At 26.9% G+C, this 19,602-nt stretch overlaps 1 protein-coding gene across 1 annotated transcript in view; it reads left to right on the forward strand.

The window, feature by feature from the left end:
- The window catches only part of LOC113363022 (iroquois-class homeodomain protein irx-5-like), a 15,413-nt gene extending 2,660 nt beyond the window's left edge, over positions 1 to 12,753 (forward strand). The window contains exons 2-5 of the mRNA XM_026605513.1: positions 397 to 485; positions 9,420 to 9,576; positions 11,866 to 12,064; positions 12,140 to 12,753. Coding sequence (XP_026461298.1) covers positions 397 to 485; positions 9,420 to 9,576; positions 11,866 to 12,064; positions 12,140 to 12,753 — 1,059 coding nt within the window. The remainder of the gene's footprint in view (positions 1 to 396; positions 486 to 9,419; positions 9,577 to 11,865; positions 12,065 to 12,139) is intronic.
- Positions 12,754 to 19,602: the final 6,849 nt, after the last annotated feature.

Raw genomic sequence — 19,602 nt, forward strand, 5'->3', positions numbered from 1 at the left:
AGGGTCAATACGTGACCTCAACAATACATTTATGGATTATGATGAATTTTTATATGAAAACTAAATCTTTTAATGCACGTTTAGGCACGTCGGAGCTTATAATAGATGCATATTATTTCGGTTGAGAATTTGATGCTTGGAGCAATAATAATAAAATACGTAGACATGATCAGTAGCATTGATATATTGAAATATTGAAATAACTTGGCAACGTTTCGATTTGCCAAGTATGACTTTCCTAAGTCCCAACCTTTATAAACTCAACAAACTAGGTTATTGATAAAGTTGTCATAAAATTCGCAATTCGTCACCGGCACCAGAATGTGTTCTAACGTTCCGACTTGCAAATTCCATTCTTCATCAATATTTTTACTTATTTTTTTTCCTTTTTTTCAGAATTCTGATCCTGGCAAAGAAGCCTACTATCCTCCAGCAATGGGAGCCTATCATCCTTACCACGATTTTGCTGGTTATCCATTCAATGGGTAAGTGAACCAAAATTTTAAAGATAAAAATGAAAAATTAATATGACTCGTTCGGTATATATTTATATTTATACATAATCAAAAAATCAAGTGCGGGGGGATGTTCAACGGATCTTAGACGTTGTTATATAAGTCAAAAAGATTTTTATATTTTTTTCAAAAAGATGGGAACTTGCCAATAGGCAAAGAAATAAAGTTTTAAATGTTATACAAATTTATTTAAAAAAATATTTATTGCAAGTGTATCCGGAGTTAAGTTGATACGATTCTAATTGTTTAAACAATCGTCGAATAAACAAGATAATTAATTTATATATATATATATATATATATATATATATATATGTGTGTGTATGTATGTATTTATAAATGTATATACTTATAAATATGTAGGAAATTTGTTCGGACAAATATACATACATATGTACATATTGTTGACATGAAAGATTAGCATTGATTAGTCGTTAATTAAAATGTTAATGAAATTAAATTTGCAATAACAACTTAATTAAATTTATAGACACTCTGATATAGATAATACATATGTATATGTATATATGTATGTATGTGTATATATGTATCTATGCATATGGGTATACTTTTCGTGAATATTATTTTTTGTCATAAGTGTCAGGACATGTGTTGCACAAAATGTCAATCAAAGTTGTCAACAGCTTTTTTCCATTCCGACACAAAAGATACAAAAGCCTAATAATGTATATATATATATATATATATATATTGATTGTTTCTTTTCCGAACAGTAAATCCAATAATAAAAAACAATTTGTTTTTTGAAGATGTTTAATACGACGAAAAAAAATTTTTTTCTAATTAATCTGTATTGACCATTGTTAATTAATGTTAATCAGTATTTTAAAAAACATTGTTTTGACAGAATAAACCTGATGATGGAACGTACCTAGTTCCGAACGTCGTATTAAACATCTTCAAAAAACAAATTGTTTTTATTATTGGATTTACTGTTCGGAAAGAAACAATCAATATATTGAAAAAATCCAGGACTTATCTATGATATATACATATATATATATATATATATATATATATATATATGCTTATATGTATATAATAAAGTTGTTCTTGGGGATCCATCCAATAATTAAAACGATTTTATTGTAGAAATTTTTTTCAGTGCATTAATATAAACATTTACAAACTTTAGTTAATTTTTGATTATTGTCAAAAGGTAAGGAAGTAGAATTACGTTCAATTTAACATTTATTAACGCTAGTTGAATGAAACAAGATTCAGCAAATCTTCTTAACTTCTCTCGGAATAAATTATAGTAATAGCAAAAAATTCGAAAATGAAAATTTGTGTTGATCTTTATGTTTAGAAGGTTTCTGAACATTTTGGCAGTATGTATGTATGTATGTATGTATGTATGTATGTATGTATATATATACATTACATATCATGCATGATAGATCTGTATTTAATTACAGTTTTGGCTCTGGGCGTGAAACCCTAAGGTACAGACGTCTCTGTATGTATGTATATGCATATGTATGTATGTATGTATGTATATAAATGTGTATACATAGTGTACGTACGTTGGGGCACCCCTGTATATATAAATACGTTTCGTATAGACATTTCATACAAAAGCAGGGATGATTAGGGCGTGTCTTAACACTTGAGTTACTTCACAAAAGGTATATTGGATTTTATGCCGCATATATATTTGACTCACACCTTTCTATATATACACACACACACACACATATATATATATATATGTTTTCATACCTTTTCTTGTTTTTTTGATACCTTGATTGCCAATTTCAATTTTTATATTTTTTTATTATAAAAAAAATTATATGGTCAGAATCGTATTAAGCATGATCGTCTTAACAAGCTTTTAATGTAATGTATAATTTTATAGATTACCATTGAATCAAATTATTTATAATTATTATAAATATCTTTGTAAAAAGCGTCAAAGAAAAAATTCGTTGATCATTCAAAAAATAGTGCACCTGTGGGAAAAGTGTTTTGTTTGAACAAATTGATATAAAAATTCTTAGTTTAGTACTTGTAAATTGTATGTATGTATATATATATATATATATATATATATATATATACAAATGTATATTTGTTCTCGTCCAAGTTAAATAATTCAGAAATAAACTTGATTCAAACTTCTCTTGAACAACTCTTACGCATAAACTAGTTTCTTGAATAATATATTTGTATATATATATATATATATGCATATATATATGTATATATGTGTGTGTATATATTTGTATATGTACATATATATTTATAGGGGAAATCGGACAATTCCAGAATACTAAATGATCGGTCAGTCCGAATGTCCATCTTAATTTCGAAGCACTTTCCGCTATTGAATTATATATATATATATATATATATATATATATATTAAATCCTCAAGATATATATTTATATATATATATATATATATATATATATATATCGATAGATTCTATAACTCTATACTTACTCTAATATATAAATAGAGTTAACCATTTTAACCCACAGTACTATTTAGTACAGTTTTCAATCCTGCTACAAATTTATGGATTTCTTTATAATATCTCTTGCAACTTTCAAACCATTCGATTAATATGATTGATGTATATGAAAAATTTGCTTAAAATTAAATAGTGTATAATATTGTCTAATATTATAGGTACCTACAACAACTCGGTATACTCTAAAATGTCAATAGAAAACAAGCAACTCATACAAGATACAACTTTTGGACCACTCGATTAATATGAATGACGTTAGAGAAAAATTTGTTCGCAATTAAACAATTAAAATCTTTTTCTAACAATAAAGGTTCCTAGAGCAACTCGGTGTACTTTAAACATGCTCTTGAATACGGACAATAAAACTAACTCGCTCAGTGTTTACCAAATCTTATTTATGAGCATTTATTTATTGTATCTCTTGTAACTTTAAAACCATTCGACTAATATGAATGATGTATATGACAAATTTCTACAGAATTAAACAGTCTCAAACATTGTCTAATACTGTAAGTCTCTACAGCAACTCGGTATACTCTAAAATCTCAATGAAAAACCGAATAATATTCTCGATTCGACTAGAGTGTATTAAGCCGTAACCATTTAGAGTAGCCTGAAGTACCCCATTTTAAATTTCATCCCTTAACGATATTTTTTTTATCTCCATTCGCCTTTTCTTCACTTTTATAAAATTGAGGGTTGATAAAATACACACACACATATACATAGACACAAATATATATACATGTGTGTATGTATATACATACAGATTTATACAGAAGTAAAACTTTTTCTTCCAAATGGGGTAGAAAAATCTTTAGAAAATACCTTAGGGTGCATTTTGCCACCTATTCAGTTGTATATATATATATATATATATATATATATATATATAAATGGGTTTTTAATGATCCTAAATAGACTTTTAATGTGGGAAATAAATCTTCATTTTCTGCCTATTTTGGCATATATATATATATATATATATATATATATATATATAATAAAATACATAATAAAATATATACACATATTCTGTACGTTTTTTACTAGATGTGTGTCATCATTTATCAGTTCAATAAAACCATCAAGAAAAAACTAGTAACATGTAAATTTTGTTTTCATCTTAAAGTAGTTTTACTGTATTTGTTTATAACATTTTTAATTTTCAATGAAAAATGTATAATATTCCAATTGTTTAAAACAATGAAAATTGAACTTTAATACGCTTTTCTTTGAATAATAACAATCGAATTTATGAATTGATTTATTTGTTTTTAAACGTCTTAATTTTTATTAAAATATCTCTTCAAGTTTCCAAATTATGATAAAATTATACTGAAAAATTGGTATAAGTGTGTATAAAAAGTATGTATAATGTGTATACATGGTATAAATGTGTGTAAGAATGTACAAATGTGTATAAGTGTGCAAAATTGTATATAAGTGTAATTCTGTTTTAACTATATATAAAATTATTGGGCCCTATAAGTTACTTTAAGGTACACCAATGTGCATTTTTAAGTGCGTGTAGATGTATAAGTGTGTGTAAATTTTAACAAATGCGTATAAATGTGTAAGTGCATAAATATACGTATATATGTATAAATGTATATATGTATGTATATATTATCTGTGTATCTGTTCTCTTTGGGGTATTATTTGCAAATAAAGCGCCTATTGATTTCAACCCTCCAATCGAGAAATAAAAAGAATCGCATCCCCTCTATTCGAGGAAAAGCTGGGGAAAAAACACAGTGGAAAACTGATAGCGAAAAAATAGAATGAAACTCAATAAAGAGATTTTTCAATCTTGCGGAAAAGTGCCTCCTCTTGCATTTTCACGCTGACGGGGGAACAAAATTTATATATACATAGATATACACAGAAATAGATATATATACACAGATACACACTTTTGTACACACGTGTGCACATTTGAACACACACACAAGTGTGTTTACACTTTCACATTTTATACACATTTTAATTTCATTTGTACATATTTTTGCACACCAACACATTTTTAATATAATTTATACACACATTCACACTTACATACACGTTTGTGCACATTTTAGTTTCATTCATACACAGTTTTACACGTTCAAAAACACGTACACACTTACACACTTTTACACATTTATGCACATTTTATACACACTTATTCACATTTATACACATGCATATTTTATCATTTAAACACATTTGGACACATTTTAATTTCATTTATACACACTTGCACACTTATATACACATTTTAGTTTCATTCATACATATTTTTAGACATTTATAAACGTGTACACACATATACACACTTTTAGCATATACTTTTACACGTTTATGCGCATTTTTTCCACATTTTATACACACTTATTCACATTTATACACATTTACGTACACTTATACACATTTTAATTGAATTTATACATTTTTGTGCACACTAACACACTTATATTTGAATTATACACGCTTGCACGTTTATATACACATTTTTACACATTTTAATTTCATTCATACAAATTATATAAGATACACACAAACACACACATACTTTTTTATATGTATATATAAGTTTATACAAATTTAAGTGCATTTATATTCCTACATTTATATTTGTATATATATATACAAGAATATGTATACATATACATGGTGAAAGCATTATGAATCATTAAAAATTTATATGGAATTTTTGGCGACATTTTTGCACGTATTTGCGATTACCAACCCCCCTACACATACACACACACACACACACACACACACACATATATATATATATATATATATATATATATATGTAAAATATTTTCTAAAAATAAAAGCTTTTCGTCCAAATAAAAAATTCAAGAGAGTACTTTAAATTATTTTGAATTAATAATTATTTTTCACTTTAGCTAAAAATGCTCCATCAGCACACACATACATTAATTAAAATATTTGTTCTGGTCGATTGATTTTAATGAGCTCTTCAGATCGTACTATATATATGATTTGATTTGGAAGTTAATTAGAGTAATAATGTAGATTCTTTAATTTTGTGCAAATTTCCCAAACACATCAATCATATTAATCGAATAGTTTAAAAGTTACAAGAGATATAGTAAATAATTTTAAAAATTTATCTTCATGCAATAAAAGTTATACAGTGGACTAAACCGGGATATTATGCAATTTTATATATTATATAGGTTTTTATGTATTTACAGAGGTTAGTTGAAGGATTTTATATATTTAAAAGGTTTTCATATATTTATAGAAATCAGTAAAATCATTTTAACATCTGTTATATAAATCGAATGGTTCGTACTAAACCATAACAAACCTTAACAATCAATTTTATTTTGTCTCTTGTCGATAAATAAAATAATTGCAATCATGTATTTTCTATTTTTTGTTGGCCTATTATGCGGGAAATCGTATTAAAGGTGTTTTACTGTATATATATATATATATATATATATATATATATATATGTATATATATATATATACAGAACATAATATCTTTTGTTCGGAATGAAGTGATAATGCGATAAAGATAAACGAAAAGCTTTTCTCGCATTCTGATAATTAATTAAATACAATATATACACATATATACACACATATATACATGTGTATATACACGTATATATGTATATGAAAGTAGTTTTTGGGGTAGACTTTTACTACCCCTTAATAAGATAAACACCAAAAGCCATAAGTAAGTTAATTGAATACAATATATATGTATATATATATATATATATATATATATATATATATATATATAGGGGTGGCACAAGGCAGTTATTGAGTCCCACACTTATCTGATAAAAATAATCTCACATATCAAAACATATGGCCTCTGTATATATATATATATATATATATATATATATATATATATATATATATATATATATATATACTAGCCGACCGGTTCGTTTGCCATAAAAAATATGCCTAGTATGAAAATAACTACTTAATGCAAATGTGGTGCATGAGTGAAAGGAGCAGCTAACAAAAAATATATGAATAGTTTATCCACTGCAAGGCATGTCACATATGAATGTTCTTGGATCATATTAAGGGTCTTTACAAGAGCCAACTTGATCTGAAACTGATTCTATTTAAATTGAATTAGTACAGTTGAAGTTTCAAGATTTTGATATATTATTATCTTATTAATTCGTTAATTTTGTATTTACGGAGCAAAATCCGAAAATTCACTTAAAATTATGTTATTTATTTATTTACGCCAATCGGCTATGTATAGTAAATTTATAAAATAATACTAATATTGAAATTGAACTGAATTTTATAACTTAAAAAAACTACTAATATAAAATTTGAACACTAACATATGTGGCACATATAAGTATATATATGTATATATATATATATATATGTGTGTGTGTGTGTTTGTGTGTATATATAGGTGTATGGAAAAAATATTGCCAACTTAATATTCCAAACGCACATTTATTGTCAGTAGTGTTATATCCGTTTATGTGCTTTCCGGTCGTTTTCTAAGTTTATATTTTATCTGTATATATGTATACATATATACATGTATATATAAATGTATATACATATTTATTTATATATGTATAAATTATAAAATAAAAACCGTGCCGCCTTATAAGTAACATCCTTACAACCATTTAAACAAGCACTTAACATTAATACAAGTTTAGAATTTCAATTTGAAAAACGACACAACGGTAAATTTTATTATAAATTATATATATATATATATATATATATACTAGCAGATCCGGCAAACGCTTTTCTAGTGATGAAAATAACTAACTGATTGCAAATGTGGTACATAAGTGAAAGGAGAAGCTAACTAAAAATATATGAATAGTTTACCCACTGCAAAGCATGCCAAACGATTCGTCTAAATGTTTTGGTCATCTTCTTACTGAAGAAAAGATAGATTAAATTCACACTAAATAATATTCTGTTACTTCTAAAAATAAAAGCTATCAACATACTATAAATTCAAAAAAAGACCATGATTCCTCTACAAACCATCATTTCAAAAAACTATCAAATGAGATTAACATAATACATTTATTATACTTCTTGATCATCATGACTAGTAGTACATGGCATCGTGCCTTAAGGATTCAAAATTTAATTTTTGTTTTAAACTGAAAAAAAAATGATTTTTAAGAATCTAGCAATTTTTGAAAAAAAAAGACTTTTAAAAAAATAATTGTTTTAATTGTTTTAAATATTTTGGAAATTTTGAACTGTTTTTTAAAGCAACCACGCTGCTTTAGCTGCGTAGACATGAAATATCAAAGTGCGTAAGCGATCCGTCGCAATATGACATGTAAACAAAATTTATACTTAAAATTCATATTAAAATCTCTATAAAATATCTGATAATTTGATGTGCATATGTCTAATGATCATTTTTGACCGCCAAATGGCATTTTTTTTACTTTTTCCACTCGATCTCCGAAAACGCTAGACCTGCCTCCTAAAAAAATTAATCAGTTCTTCAAGTAAAATGCTTATTCAATCATTCAAATCGGACGCTCCGATGAAATACCATTTTTGGTACATTTTGTTCCGTATCTTTGAAAGGTCAACACCTGCCTGCGCCAGAAATTAATCAATAGGAATGGAATGTTTTTTGAATCATTGACATCGGTTGATCTGTGTTCTCGAAATTGTCGACGAAAAATTGTATCCGCACCCACATACACACATCCATTTATTCTAAGTATGCCATAATGTTCAGAAACTAGTAATCTATAACTTATCATAGGGGAAGTTAAATAATACATTTCATAATATTTTTATTATTTGCACGTTTCGATTAAACCTTTCGGTCATCATCAGTTATACAATCACGTACGTCATTCGAACAAATTAAATAAATCAATAAATTACGAATATGAAATATATGTCGTTACATACGTTTCGATTGTCAGTACACGACGTCGTCCATTGTTTAAACAAATAAGGGAATCGATAAATAAATTCCAAATCGATTTATATTAATTATTCATCGACCGATGTGAACGACCAATTAATTTGATGCAAATTAATAATTTGTGCGAGTAAGACTCGTGCACCGAAAATAGAAGTAATAGTTGAAGGCAGGTCGATGCGATTCGGAGTTCGTTGACACAGAAAGTGCATTCGATTAATTAATATTCGATCGGACGATGATATTGTAAATGAGGTGAAAAATAGTATTTTTTACGGTTTTTTTGTTGAAAATTTCCAAATACATAATTCATTTCATACGAAGAGACAATAGGAGGCAAAAGGTCGAGCGAAAATATACTGTGATGTGTAAAAACATTTCTGTACTACCTTTATATATATATATATGAACATATATATTTATAAATATATTTTCTTTTAATTTTAATTTTTGATTTTTTTTATTCCAGGTACGGAATGGATTTAAACGGGGCCCGACGCAAAAATGCAACCAGAGAAACGACATCGACCCTGAAGGCCTGGTTAAACGAGCACAAGAAAAATCCTTATCCGACCAAAGGAGAAAAAATTATGTTGGCCATCATCACCAAAATGACACTGACACAGGTGAGTCCATGTCTCTGATCCATAAAAAAATATTGGTAGATATTTTAGGACTGCAAAGTAAATGATTTGGGAAAACAAGCATTGGAAGAGTTGTAGATTGTTTAATCATTTTTTATTTAATTTATTTATTGTTTTTGTATAAATCAGTGATTTTTATATACTTTGCACTTTTAACAATCAATCACAGAAGTTAGTTTTGATTTTGTTACAATTTTTGTCTTAATTATTAAATCCCAAAAATTTTGTCAGGTAGATAATCATAACATTGCGTATTTTTAAAATAATAATTTGTTCAATTTATTTATTTTACAATTTCTCAGAAATATTAAATTAATATTATTTACTATTTAAAAACAATATATTTGTTTACAACAATCCTGATTTTTGTTGAAAAATATCAACAAATTTTGAAATAGCAACAAAATTTGCACACAATTGAACTTCTGAATAAAAACTTCAAATCCAAATTTGTGTCACTCGTATATAAACAATTGCAATGAAAAACAATTTTTAATTTAACTCATTTATGAACAATATATTTGTTTTTAAAAATCCAGATTTTTATCCAAAAATTTCAACAAATTTCGGGAGAACTACAAAAAGTTGAACACCTTGCACATACCTAAACTTCTATATGAAATTTAAAATCCAACTTTGGACAATTTTGTTATAAACAAATGAAATGATAAATAATTTTTGATCTACCTTATTTATAAACAATATATTTATTCATAGAAATCCAAAATTTCAATAGAAAAATTCCAAAACATTTGGAAATTACGACAAAAATTGTGCACAAAAACGTATTTCTCATATGCCGTCGGTAAAATTCAACGTCAGATGAAATTTTCGTCAGGCAGTAGTTACACCAAATAGAGTTATTAGAAAATATTATAATAAATTAAATTTAATATTATCAAAGCACTTTGCCTACTGGCAAGTTGCCAAAATTATTTTTAATAATAACATAAATATTTATTCAAACCAGTTGTTTTTTTTATTAAAAAATAGTGAAGCATTCAGATCAGGTATTGCTGATGTTCTTAAAAATTTAACCAAAAATAGGCTTTGTTCATACAAAACGGATTGACCGATCTTAATAAAAAATTTTATATATATATATGATGTTTGTTTTTAAATTATACTTCATTCAATCTCTTTCCCAATTTAAAAGATTTAGTATCACGTTCAAAATATGTTTATATTTCTATTATCTTTGAGTTAATAATATAAATTACTATATTTAGTGTCAAATTATTTATAATAATTGAGCAATTTGCAATAAATTCTCATTAATATTAGCATAGCACATGTTGAAGGATTTTGTGTGCGCAAAAATTTAAACAAATAGAGTAATAACAATTATTTTTTTACATTAGTTTAACGATAAATATAACATTTATAATTAGTGGATAACAACTATTTGTGTAGATAAAATTTTGCTGGTAGAAAACTACTATTTTTTAGCATGTACTTTGATTTTTAAAACTGTCCAAGACTAAGATTCCTTGATCGTGTCAGCGTACTTTAATTTAGTTTGGACTAAAATTAAACCACAATTCTGAAGCTATTAAAAAAATGACAAAAACAAATATTGGACCCAATACATTTTTCAAAACAATTTATTAAAAAAAACATTGGACGTACTATAAGTTTCTAAGGTTCTTGTTTATAATGACTTCAAATATTTCCTAAACCATGCAACCAAATTCAACCAAATTCAACCAAATTTTGAACAAACATACCCAATACTGATGCCTACAAATCACTTCTAACCAAATTTACTAATCTTCAATCTATTTGGCAAAGTTTCTATTCAAACTTTGTGGCGAATGTGAAATAGCCAGTTCAATGGTATGAAGTTTTTCAAGGCCAAGTCTGCCAAAATCCAAGTTAGTTGAGTAATTACAATAAAATTTGAGCCAGATAGACATGAATCTTATAACGACAATTTGGTTTAATCAGAATTTACTTGGCATAACCCTAGTTGGTGTTGGTTTGACTCGAAAAGCATCAGAAGTTTGGTTCACTTCGTTGTGTAAGGTTTACTCCAACCAACATAAGTCCAGAATTAAGTTACCAAACGTATCTAAATTTTGGAGGCGCGTGTATTGTGATGACATCTATAAATCACAAAAAAAAAAAAATCAATTCTGATAAATTACCTTCACCAATTTGGATCCTACACTCTCCAATACACTCAATGTCATTTAACTAGTGCTAAACAAAGTTCACCAAACAATTCCTAAAACTCCTGTTCTAATAGCAGAAATTCCTGTTTGTTTCCAGGTGTCAACGTGGTTTGCAAATGCCAGGAGAAGATTGAAGAAAGAAAACAAAATGACGTGGGAACCCAGAAACCGTGTCGACGATGACGATGATGATGAGAGAAACGATGAAAGGAACAACGATGAAAACGATGACAACATGCGAAGTGACGATCGTTTGGACGACAGAGGACCTGGTGATGAAAAACGAGACTGCAAAGGTAAATAGTTGACCACAAACATATTTATTTTAAAATCCCTAAAGAGTAGTTTTCATTGTTATTTATTGGCTCCAGATTCCAAAGACTCCGGGACAGCCTCCTCCGACGACGAAGACCTGACCAACCATCACCGGAACCCGTCCCACTTCATCAACCACCATCAAATGGGTCACCAACTTCACCATCCAAACCACCAACTGCCACCAGTCCCGCCAACTTCATCAAGTCTAATGCAGAGTGGCCAAAACCCTCACCTACTCGGCATAAACTCATCGTTCCAGCTTTTCCAAAACCAACTTCTCATCAACAACTCCTTGCTCCTGAATCAGGAAACCGAACGCCAGAAGGAGATAGAATCCAGGGACGAAGTCAAAAGTGATACCAAATTAGAAATGTCAACAAAAAATATACAAAGTGCAAACAAATCCAAAATCTGGTCCTTGGCAGACATGGCGAACAATTCTAGTGATCAAAATCAGGAGTACGCGAAGAAGATTTTGCACCAGAGGTTGGCACAGTATACGAATGCGTATCACAATAGGGATAATTTTGGATTTTTGGAAGCTTATTCTAGGAATATTCAGCATGCTGGACATGCTAGTAATGCAGGAGAAGCCCCAAGTGAGGGATTGGTGCGGCAGCAACAGATTTCGCCTAATTGCTCGTCTAATGATAGTTGTAAACAATAAGAGATTGGAGATTGACCACTAACAAAATGGGATGGATAAAAATCAGTGTAATCAAGACACACTTTACCATATTTGATCAATCCCACCAAGAAGCCTAATCCCAAGAAATAAGCACTAAATCTAAATCTTGAGATGCATTTTTGGATGCTGAAAATTGTTTCTACGATTTAAATCTGAAGTGTTTAGAGAAACAGATCGACTTTGATCAGTGATTAGAGAGATTGATTGAAAATTAAATCACCATTTTAAATTTTGTGAAGTGGGATTGATGTTCAGTGATTTTAACAATAAACAAATACTAAACTAAATAAATACCAATCTCAACAAAAATTAAAATACTAGTGACTGATTTTTATAAAAGGACATTTATTCTGGGATAAGTGATTTACACATTAATTTTTGGGGATAAAAACAAAACTAAAACTGGGGATTGATCCGTTAAAGTGCTATCGTCACAAAAGTCAGTGATTTATCCAAAAACAATAAACAGACAATTTTAAAAATAGTTTTGTGAAGTCGTTAATTCAATAAGAGAATTCAATAAATTACAGATTTATGATTATGGGATAAGTGATTTAATCAATGATTTTACGTAGTAAATCAAAACTAGCAAATGGGATTGATTCTAAAAAGTGCAATGAACAAAAAAATCAGTGATTTGTATAAAAAAACTTTTAAAAACAGGGTTGGGAAATGAATAATTAGACTGAAGTGTAAAAAACGAGTTACCAAAGTTGAATCATTATAAACATTTGTAAATAAACCTAACACATAACCTCAAAAAACATTTAGTGGGTTAAAAAGAAGTGGGATTCGATGTTGAAACAGTCATAGTTGTAAAATGTAATTATATATATATATATATATATATATATAATTTGTGTAAATATATCGTATGACCAAAATTTAGTAATATTTATTATCAGAATGACAATAATAATCATGTGATCCCAAGATTTTGCACTAATTTTAAAAATATGCACACACACTTAAATATCAAACCAAATCCAACCCAGTTTCCTCTTCATATTTGTTACAAATAATTCAAAATTTAATTCTCTGATTTTAAACTCTTGGAATTCCCCAAGTACGTATACGAAGTCCCATAAATTCATTTCCACAAACAAATGAGTCGTATATTATATTTTTTTCTTAATATTCGATCGTTTTATTTATTTTAAATTTTTGTATGTATATGTGTGTGCATATTTTATTTATTTATCATAAATAGCAATAAATAGCAACAATTTGCAACAAAATTTGTAGAGAATTTTAGCGAAATGTAAATAAATTTTCGATGTAAAATTAAAAAGTTCGATGTAAAAAATAAAAATTAACAAATTTAGTAACAGCAGGGTAATTTTAATGTTATTGTTAAAATAACTTTGGAAGAAAAATGAATTTTGAAACAAAAAATTAGTAAAGTTTTTTTAATCCGCTTTATTTTGTTCAGGTTTATCTGTCGATATACAAAATTTGTGTATATCGATACGTTTTGTTTTTTAAATCCCAAAATTTTGATAAATTTACTTGAAATTTTAATATGGCATGAACAAATATATTGTTCATGAATTGTTTTAAACAAATTTGCAAAAAAAATACTTGGAACACAAACAATTTAACGTCAAAGTCAACCAATGTTTTAGTCGATTCCGTTCACATTTTTGGGTAAAAAACACACAAAATTCTGCAAAATTATAAACAAATATATTGTTTATTACTAAATAAATATACAAAATTGCAATTTTAAAATTGTATTATTTTTTACACAACAAACTAAAACAAATAATTTTATATCCACATAAATCTGACTAAAAATGAAAAAATCCGTAACGTCTTTAAAAAAAGTACTTGGTTATTTATTTAGTTCTTTTATACAAAAATATTTAAATAAAAAAACAATGTCTATAAATGTATATATACTTGAATGTGATAAATTTAGTAAAATATTAAATATTTATATATATTTTAAATATTTAAATCAGAAGAATATTTTCTAAAAAAACAAATGTTAAAAAATATATAAAGCTCACAGTACTTTAGGTAATGCATTTTGTTACTCTATCTCTTATAACTTTTAAACCATTCGATTAATATGAATGATGTCAAAAATTTGACGATGATCAAAAAATTTGTTTAAAATTAAATGATCTGCAACTTTTTCTAATAATGTAAGACTCTACAGCAATTCCGTATACTTCAAAATTGCATCCAAAGTTGAAACATCGATATGAGAATTGCTTTGCAACTTATTTATGCATTTACTTCTTGCATTTAACATAACTTCTAAACCATTCGATTAATATGAATGATGGATTTTAGTATATTTTTCTGATTTAAATATCTAAATATATATATTAATAAATGTACATATATATAATATTATTATTAAATTAAGTGTTGAATAAATAAATATATTAAATGAATGTACTTGTATATGTAAATGTACCAAAATGAAATTAATTTAATAACAGATAAATATTATTGATTAATAATTAATATTATTGATTAATATTAATAATTAAAATTAGCGATTATTATCAAAATATATGATGATAAAAAATTTAGTACGTAAGTTGAATGTTTTGTATAAAAAAAACCTTACACGAAAATATAAATATTATATTAAAAATAATGGAAGAATAAACACCACATTTATTGAAACCAAAATAATTGTTTGATTTGAGAAATGAAATAGTGTGTATATTTCAGGTATTTTAAAATATTTAAAAAATGATTCTTATTGATAAGAAGACGCGCTGATTAGTTTTTGGCTAAGGCAGGTCCAGCTGTTTCGAAGAGATGGGGCAAAAAGTGCAAAAATAATAATCCAGTTTTTGAAAGAACGGGGGATAACCAACTTGAATGGTTCAAAAAATATTTTATTTGTGGTGAAAAACTGAACTGAAATTTTTAAAAAGGCAGGTCCAGCGGTTTTCGAGATCCAATACAAAAAGTAAAAAACTTAAATGCGTCGAGTGATTCTTGAAATGTGTATGAAAATGTGTGTAAGTGTGTATAAATGTGTGTAAGCGTGTGTAAGTGTGTATAAATGTGTATAAATGTGTATGAATGTGTATAAATGTGTGCAAGTGTGTGTAAGTGTGTGTAAGTGTGTATAAGTGTGTATAAGTGTGTATAAGTGTGTATAAGTGTGTATAAGTGTGTGTAAGTGTGTCTAAGTGTGTAGAAATGTGTGTAAGTGTGTAAAAATGTGTGTAAGTGTGTAAAAAATGTGTGTAAGTGTGTAAAAAATGTGTATAAGTGTGTATAAATGAGTGTAAGTGTGTGTAAGTGTGTGTAAGTGTGTGTAAGTGTGTATAAATGTGTGTTAGTGTGTATAAATGTGTGTAAGTGTGTATAAATGTGTGTAAGTGTGCATAAATGTGCATAAGTGTTTATAGTGTGTTTGAATTTATTAAAATATGTGTCGATATCTATAAATGTAAATGAAAGTGTATAAATGTGTGTAAGTGTGTATAAATGTGTGTAAGTGTGTATAAATGTGTGTAAGTGTGTATAAATGTGTGTAAGTGTGTGTAAGTGTGTGTAAGTGTGTATAAATGTGTGTAAGTGTGTATAAATGTGTGTAAGTGTGTGTAAGTGTGTGTAAGTGTATGTAAGTGTGTATAAATGTGTGTAAGTATGTGTAAGTGTGTATAAATGTGTGTAAGTGTGTGTAAGTGTGTATAAATGTGTGTAAGTGTGTGTAAGTGTGTGTAAGTGTGTGTAAGTGTGTATAAATGCATATGAAAGTGTTTATAGTGTGTTTGAATTGATTAAAATATGTGTCGATATCCATAAATGTAAATGAAAGACTCAAATGATCTTCATCTCGAGATCAAATGAAGAATGTTGTTTCATGTGCGCATTTGAAGTTTTCCAAAGGACATTATAATTACATCAGCACATTTGTAATTGACATCGCAACACATCAGACACATGTGGAGACGAAGGATATACACACATACACATATACACATGCATATTATATATACATATACATATACATATATGCAATTATGCGCATTTCATATATGTTTATGCAAATTTGTAAATACCTTGCATACGCAAACACATATACATTTATAGTTGTATATTAGGGTGGCCCTTAATATGGACATTTTTTAATTTCCTTGCTTCCACAAGAGCTCAAATGGTTCCAAATTGATAAAAAACCATTCTCTGAAACTTGTAGCTCTTAATATTGTCCTTTAGATAGAGCGCAATTCAATCAAAGTTTTGTACGGAAATAGCATAAAAAAAATTCCAAAAATTTTGCGGAGCGTCGAATTTTCAATAAAAAATGACACGAATTTTCAATTTTAATTCATTTTTTGCTAAGTTATAACTAAACAAATTTGATTTAATTTTTAAAATGTTTTCCATGCTATTTCCATACAAAATTTGATTGAATTGCGCACTATCTAAAAGTTAATATTAAGATCTAAAACTTTCAGTGAATATTACTAACTTTTACATACATTTATACACACTTTTATGTATTTTATACACTCTTTTACATATTTTCACAATAAACTTCATATACACATTTTATTACATTTTAATATACTACTTCATATACATGGTGCCCCAGACCTCAACATAACGGGGCAATAGAATTGACCTTAACTGTTCTGAAATAAAAAATAGAACTAGTGGTCTATGGCACCGTGCCTTAAAGCGAATTGCTGGAACTTTCCGTACTGTAATAACATATTCGAAGAATATTAAATAAATAAATAAGTACCGAAATGTATAAACTAGTTACTATAGTGTAAGACCAAATCTCTACTTGATCATTAACTTAATTTAATTTATATATATAACCTCGTTGGCGTTGCGTACAAAACTACAGTACGTAAAGTTCAGTTTTAAAACCAAAAGCAAAACATGTTTCATTTAATATTGTTAGTTTATATATTTTTTATTTGTAATGTAATGTAATGTATATGTAATTATTTTATAAAATAATGTTTGTTTTGGTTTTTCCTGGTGTGGTATGTATATCTATTAATTATTTTAAATATAAATCAAGTTTATTTTTTTAAAAAAATCTTTGTAAATATTTTTTAGATACTGTTAACAAAGAATTGCTGAATGATGACACACAATCCGTGTCGAAACGTATATTTTAAATGAATATTATGTATTCATTTGTTACTTTATTTTCGAAATATATATATATATATATATATATATATATATATATAAATTTCACAAGACCTACAGACTTTTTTTATTAAAAAATCGTTTGGCGACAGTTTTGATGACAGGTGTATACACAACATGTGTATATATATATACATGTATATAAGTATACATATATATATATAAATATATATATATATATGTGTATATATATGCATTTGTGTATGTTTGTACATAAAAGAATAGCCGAAATATCTGAAGATCAGATTAAAAAATTCAATTTGTCGACAAAAAACAAAGTCGGTATTTGGTGACAGAGGATTACGAATTCCTAAAAGTTTTATATATTTATATATACACATATTATATATACATATTTATTCATATTTATATATACATATATATATATATATATATATATATATGTATATATATATATATATATTGATAGTTTGATAAGAATTCCAGTTGACAAATTCATCCGAGCGAAATAAAAGCATTTTTTATTCAAAACTAAAAAAAGCTTCTTCTTCAGACTTATTCATTTTTTTTTTAAAGAAATAATATTCGTCATCTATATATATATATATATATATATATATATATATATATATATATATATATATGTATAGTAAAACCGCCTTTTAGAGAATTTTCCAAAGACCTGAATAAAAACGCGTGTTAAGCGAAAAAGCATATTATGCGTGATAGATACAATATGATTGAACAACTTGGCAAGAGTTTGAAATAGTTGTTACTGCTATTGATTACGGTTGCTTATAAATAAATAAATATATAAAATATGTTCCAATATGCAGGCAAAAAGTGGCGTATTAAGCAAGAAGTCGTACCTGATATAATTGTCTTAACGAGGCTGTACTATATATAGGTACATATATTTATATATACACATATTTATATGTACGTATATATAATTATATATGGTAGTAATTATTTCGACTGTAAATCATTCGAAAATTAAATTTAAAAAATGTAAAAATTTCTAATTTTTTAGTGTTTTACATTTGACTAAACCCGCTCACATTGTTGTTAAGCATACTTGTTAAAATATAATTATATATATATATATATATATATATATATATATATAATAGGAGAGCTGAAATGGAGTACATTTTAATAAAATTATTATTTGTTTGAAAATATGATGCAAAATACTCGTATATAAGTGTGTTAAAATGTGTAAAAGTGTGTATAAGTGTGTATAAGTGTGTAAAAGTGCGTATAAGTGTGAATAAGTGTGTATAAGTGTGAATGAGTGTGAATAAGTGTGTTAAAGTGTGTATAAGTGTGTAAAAGTGTGTACAAGTGTGAATAATTGTGTAAAAGTGTGTATAAGTGTGAATAATTGTGTTAAAGTGTACATAAGTGTGGATAAGTGTGAAGAAGTGGGTAAAATGTGTTAGAGTGTGTAAAAGCGTGTAAAAGTGTGTAAAAGCGTGTAAAAGTGTTTGTATAAGAGTGTGTATAAGTATAAGTATGTATAAATGTGTGAAAATGTGTATAATTGTATACAAGTGTGTATAAAAATGTGTGTATAAAAGAGTGTGTGTAAAAGTGTGTATAAAAACGTGTGTATAAAAATGTGTATAAAAGTGTATTTTGAAGTCTGTAAAAATGTATATAAATGTGTTTAAGTGTCTATAAATGTGATAAGTATGCATATATTTTTTATAA

The sequence above is a fragment of the Ctenocephalides felis genome, unplaced genomic scaffold, assembly GCF_003426905.1.
Source record: "Ctenocephalides felis isolate EL2017-DRISC unplaced genomic scaffold, ASM342690v1 CF-g0.4_SCAFFOLD_00845, whole genome shotgun sequence".
Classification (NCBI taxonomy): Eukaryota; Metazoa; Arthropoda; class Insecta; order Siphonaptera; family Pulicidae; genus Ctenocephalides; species Ctenocephalides felis.